We start from the raw sequence: 6249 nt of genomic DNA on the forward strand, positions 1-6249 counted from the left end.
ATTTCCCCACTAAAGGATGAATAAAGGACAAACTAATACAACCTGATCTCACAAAAATCCATGAAATGCCCACGACCTCTCACCACTATTTTCCGTGGTACCAACACGGAAAGTGTTATAATTCCGTGTGAACGCCACGGATATTATACCATGCAAAGTCAATGGGATCCGTTGTCGTGATATATACACGGAATATGACATTATTATTATGTATATATTATTCTTTGTTATAGTGGCTAAATTATGAGTTTTTGTCGCGCAAGGTACTGTTTGTTACTGTCAGTTTGTAAAAGCATGTTTTTAACGCTGTTTTAGCAGTGTTTTATTGAGGTTTTAATGGGAGCACCACGGATATTGTACAATGCGAATCAATGGATTCTGTTGTCGTGATATATACACGGATTATGACATTATTATTATTTATATATTATTCTTTGTTATAGTGGCTAAATTATGAGTTTTTGTCGCGCAAGGTACTGTCTGTTACTCTCAGTTTGTAAAAGCATGTTTTAATGCTGTTTTAGCAGTGTTTTATTGAGGTTTTAATGGGAGCACCACGGATATAGTAGTACTATGCGAAGTCTATGCAATCCGTGGTCGTGAAATATACACGGATTATTACATTATTATTATGTATATATTATTCCTTATTATAGTGGCTAAGTTATACGTTTTTGAACCGCAAGTTACTGTTTGTTACTGTCAGTTTGTAAAAGCATGTTTTTAACGCTGTTTTAACAGTGTTTAAATGGTGTTTTGATGATTTTTAACCATATTTTGACGGCGAGTATTTAACCGTGTTTTCTAGTATTTAACGTAAATTTGAGTATTTAACCATGTTGTTTGCTGCCGCCATGACGACGGAGGTGGCGTAAGTGATGTGAAATTATTATTTTTAGCAAAAACCACAAGCGTTTCTTACTTCTCTAACCAATCGTAAGTGGTGCATTAACCTAACCAGACCTTAACCAGAGCGTCGTCCAGCCACAAAATATGGTCAAAAACTTATTGGTCAGACCATGATCTTCATGCATAAGGCTCCACAAAAACACATTGAAAAGCTGTTGAAATGTCTAGAAAAATGTTATTGACAGACTTCATGTTAATGATGACAACATTTATTTCATGAATTTATGTTACAGCCAAGTCTGTTGGATGATGGCGGATGTTGTAACATTCCCAGAGCCAGGTAAAGGCAGCCCAAAGGGATGGTGACTGTAACAGTTGGGCACATTGGTTTCAGGTGGAGGCAGAGTCACTCCGGGGGTCACGAGGGGGAACATAATCAGCCATATTGGGGAGTCCAAACACAACGCAGCAGCTCAGGCCGCTCCGGGAGACATCCATATTCCAGACCACGCTCCACTCATCTGTTTCTCTGTTGTACTTCTCCACACTACAGGTGGTGGTCAAGCCGTTGAAACCCCCCACAACAAAGAGCAGGTCTTCCATGACTTCGATGCCAAAGTTGCTGCGGGGAATTATCATGGATGCAACGTTGTTCCAAGTGTTGGTTCCTGGGTTGTAGCACTCAACAGAGCGGAGACGGTTGTCACCATCAAACCCTCCAACCTGTTGGAGTAAATTGGAATATTATGGTTCAAATCTGGCTCTCTGCATCTTTTATAAGAGACTAATTACCATTGGATAAAAAAAGTCTTTTGGTAATGTCTGCTGGTGTTAGGTTAAAAAGTCATCAAAATATTAATAACTTAGAAAAAGACACCGGAAACTGTCAGAAATGATTTTTAAGGCCTTCTGCGCAGAAGTGAAGCAAAGTCGGAGCCCTGTCGAGCAACACGGCTCTCTCTCTGTGGCTCTCGACGGAATGCTTGCTGGGTCTTTCTTTGCAGGAGGTATTTATTGAAAAACTGACAGGCGTTGGCTATGTTAAGACAACCAATGGTAGACAGTGGATGGACAATGGACAAAAACAGATGGTCACACACATGACTTTTCAGTTAAAGAAGCTTAGTATGAAGAAACAAACAGACATCCTTAAAACACAAAGAGTCAAGAGGTCAACTAAAACAGGACCCTCTGTTGGAGGTTTGAACAGATGGTTTTTAAAAACACTGGGTTATTTACAAACCAGAAGTCACCAGGCCAAACTTCATGGGGGTCTCGTGTTATCAGATGGTCCAACTAAACCTAGCTAACCTTTAAGTCAGCTTAACGTCTTGAAACAACATGAAGGGTCAATAAATGAGCTCCTTCTGGACAAACAAGAAACTCTGTAAGGCTTTGCACAGATGTGTCTAAAGACACTGCTCAGCTGTTAACAAAGCCATAAATACCTAAATACCATCAGGGAATGGCCTGCCTGTAACTTCTGTTAACAATTGTAAACTTGTGAAAAACGCAGCAGTCAACTTCTCTGAGCTTACCTAATTCTGTTACGTTCATAATGACAATCTTAATTCAAAAGAGTTGATTAACCTCACAGCTGGTTTTCAACTTACTGCATAGACTTTATCTCCGCACGCAACCACCCCAACTCCACTGCGCCGACAAGTCATTGGTGAGATCAATGTCCACTGCATAGTCTGTGGATCGTAGTATTCAGCTGTTTCCAGGCACCCTCGCCCGTTGAATCCACCACAAATATAGATCTGAAAACAAAATAAGAGGTATTAAGTGATTTTACCCTTTACGAGCTTTGTATTCCTGTGTAATCTTTGATTTAATGTTATGTGGTTTAATAAAATGATCTTTTTTCCATTGGTCAAATATAACTAACTTTGTAAGACATAATATTAATAGTTTAGGATTTTTAACATTCAGCATGTGTCTTCGAAGCACCCTTACATGAAGAACTATGTAATTCGATTTTTTTATTAACCCCTTGATTTTCTCAACATCTAGCATTTCTTTAGAGTTTTGTGTTTTCAGTGGTTGGGGACTCTATTCCATTCACTTCTACTCCAATGACTCCTTGTGTCTCTGTCAGTTCACCCACCTTGTTGTGTAATGTTGTGCAGCTGGCGTCACTCCTCAGCTCGTTCATCGGTGCAATACAAGTCCACTGGTTGGTCTGGGGCTCGTAGTACTCTGCAGTTCTGAGCCGAGTGTGCCCATTGTAGCCTCCAATAGCATATATGCACCCATTTAGTACAGTCACACTTACGTAGCAGCGGCGATAGTACATCGGTGCCACTTCCTGCCACGTGTGTGTTGTTGGGTCCGACCTGCACACACTGTTGAAAAAGCTCCGTCCGTCAAAACCCCCAATAAAGTACACGTACCCATTTAGGAACGCAGTGCCGTGATAGGCACGAGGACGCCCAGCATCGTTTGGCACATTTGTGCACCGGTTAGTCCGGATATCATAGGCCTCAATGCTGTTGGTTGGATCTCCAGCACTCCATCCCCCCATGGCCAGCAAAATGGACCTTGGCATGCGAGGCCGGGTAAGTATGGGTCTGGGAACATCACTGATCATGGAGTAGTAGTCAAGGTTCCTCTTCACCACCTCACTGCTGATCACTTTCATTAAAAAATACTTCATATCCAACAGAGCCAGTCGGACCTAAACAGACATGAGAGGATAGAATCCATTAATATAAAACTGCATGAACTGTACTGTAGCACTTAATGTCAAATAATAATATTTAATAATATTTTATTTTTACAGTAATGTGAAATCAGATTCACAAGACACTTAATTGTAGCTATTATGTCTTTTTTTTGTAAAGTTGAGCTTTTGACCTAAGGTGACTGCTTTATAACGATGAAAGACAAGGCAGCTAGTCATAGCCAATGGACTAGCTAAAAAGACTCAGATTTCACAATGCAGCCAAGACGCCTTTTTATGCTTTTGTAACAGTTTTTCAATGTTTATGATAGAGGATCCAGCTTGTGACACTAGAGAAGATTAAGGCTTCATCAGACTCGATGGATTAAACCTTAGATTGTGTTCAGTTCAATAAATATGACTTTGCAGTGTTAATTATACAGCTGTCAGCACAACACCATAATTTGAAGCCTGATAATATGAAAATTAAACTAAACATATTCATACAAGCTACTGTACCTTCGGTAAGAGAGCAACAATGTGTTTCTCTCGTTCATTGGGTAAATGGTTAATCCACCTAATGATGGCCTCAAACACAGAACTCTCCTGTTTTACAATGAGTTGGTCTTTTTCAATGATATCAGTGAGCTCCTCCACGGGGATCTGCAGGAACTCTTCACAGCTTGCAACCTCCTCAAAGTGCTCAGTGATGTAGTGAAAAGCCTTGGAGCGCAGTTTGGGGTAGAAGCAGGTGTTGGTTAATTGCCAAATGCCAATACAGTTTTCAGGGCACATTTGCTCCTCCATGAAACTGTAGCAAATACGTATGACATTGTCTATGTTGAACTGATCGGCAGCCAGCAGAAGTTCCCGCACGTTGTCCTCTGTGACAGAAACGGAGCCGGTGTAAGCATGGTCAAGGATGAGCTGCATTGTGTCAGGAGACACGTTGGGAATGTTAAAGATCCTCTTGTCCCGGTTAGACCAGCGATTGAAGAGAGCTCTGAAATGAAAGCACAGTAGAGAGATGTATTTCTGCAACAGTCATCATGCAACATCATGCTTAAATCACTATCTATGTCACATTTTTTCAGCTGAATACTTGACACCATAAGTTAAAATGTTAAATAGAAGCTATGTGTTGCCATATCTCAACTATGTATCATAATCATGAGAATATAAACTACTCCAATGGTTTCCTAACTGTTATTCTTTCAGAAACCACCCTGCATGTATTTACAAAGCAAAAAATCCTTAACAATACAGTACTCATTCTGATATCTGATAAGAATGTATCCACTGGGACTTCACTTTCAAGGGAGGTGATTACAGAATTAGGTTTTGAAGGTTTTGATATTGAGACTGACCAGTGTGTACTGCATCAGAAGCAATGCTTGCAATAACTACTTGATGTGTCGCTGACAGAAATATGTGGTGCAGAATTGATTTCTATATGATTACCATGGAAGAAAATATGAACAATTGTTTGAAAAGTGTTCCGTTAAATGGTTTTTTATCTAAACTTCTGTCTTGAACATGTAACTGTGAGAAAAAACAGACCTCGTTGGTTTTAAATCATCTGCCATATCTTTGAACTATAAAACTTGCTTAATGTGCAAGGTTGTCAATATCACATTTGACATACCTGCTTTAGTAAAAATCTTAATTTATATTTTCAATTTTACTTTCTGAGGAGTTAATTCTTTGATTCAGATCTTTAAATAAATTAAAGCTATAATTATATTATCAACTCACCGAAAATATGGGGTACAGTTGCATAGGACGACTTTATGGACTTGAAATTCAACATCCTCGACCTTGATGACGGCGTCACAATGTTCCCCCGTCAGACGGAGCTCATTGTACACAGAGTTGTCTGAAGTTTTCTCTTCTTTATTCATCTTAAACTTTGATAATCTGAGAACCTTTGTCAAATGTTTATGGTTTGTATCAGTTTGTTAAAATGAAGGCAGAACTATGAACGTGCTGCTATTTATCAGCTCAGTATTCCGGAATGGATCTTTATTTCATCACAGTGAGTGACAACAAAGACATTTAGTTTACATTTAAAATGGAAAAGTTACCTTTTGCTTCATTTGTTTTTCACAGTAATGATATCAAATCATTATGTTATTGTGTCATGTTTTAAAGAAATGTGTTTAAAAATCAGTCCTTTTAAAAACAGTTCAGTTCAGTAACAAAACATCCTTAGATGAATTACATGACAAACACAAGTAAAGGAACCCTGATGTATTTTTGTTTAATTTAAGTTATAATATATATTAGCATCAAAACACCTGCCTCTTTTTTGGTATTTTTAACCCAGTGTTACCAGCTCTGGCACATATTTGGCCTTGATGAGATTATTATCTTTAGACTGTTAGACTTCCAGGTTGGGAGGCCAATGACATTTATGTGACCCTTCTCATTTGTAAAACTTTCATGATGTTTTTAATAAATGTGGATTCATGTAAAGTAAATGTGACTATTATAAATACTTATTTGACCTTCTGTCAGCCAAACCTTTAATGCTCAGTTTTGCTGAAATATTCTAAGCAATAATAACATTATTGCTTTAGACATGAAAGATAGATAGTAGGTACAAAAGGTGGATTTAAAAATTCAAGCAATATTCAAAACTCAAGATAGAAAGGCATGTAATGGATATTAGTAATAATAGTAAAATACCCAGTGAAAAAGTCAAGAAATAAACAAGGTAGGGTGCATGGTTTGCA

At 38.5% G+C, this 6249-nt stretch overlaps 1 protein-coding gene across 1 annotated transcript; it reads right to left on the minus strand.

Moving 5' to 3' along the window:
- Positions 1-1239: 1239 nt before the first annotated feature.
- LOC133447375 (kelch-like protein 10) lies at positions 1240-5415 on the minus strand. The gene is made up of 5 exons (XM_061726047.1): positions 5270-5415; positions 4034-4517; positions 2960-3529; positions 2463-2612; positions 1240-1572 (listed from the first exon to the last, which is right to left on the minus strand). Exons 1-5 carry the CDS (start codon positions 5413-5415, stop codon positions 1240-1242), a joined length of 1683 nt encoding a protein of 560 aa, XP_061582031.1.
- Between the last annotated feature and the right edge of the window lie 834 nt (positions 5416-6249).

The sequence above is a fragment of the Cololabis saira genome, chromosome 7 (genome assembly GCF_033807715.1).
Source record: "Cololabis saira isolate AMF1-May2022 chromosome 7, fColSai1.1, whole genome shotgun sequence".
Classification (NCBI taxonomy): Eukaryota; Metazoa; Chordata; class Actinopteri; order Beloniformes; family Belonidae; genus Cololabis; species Cololabis saira.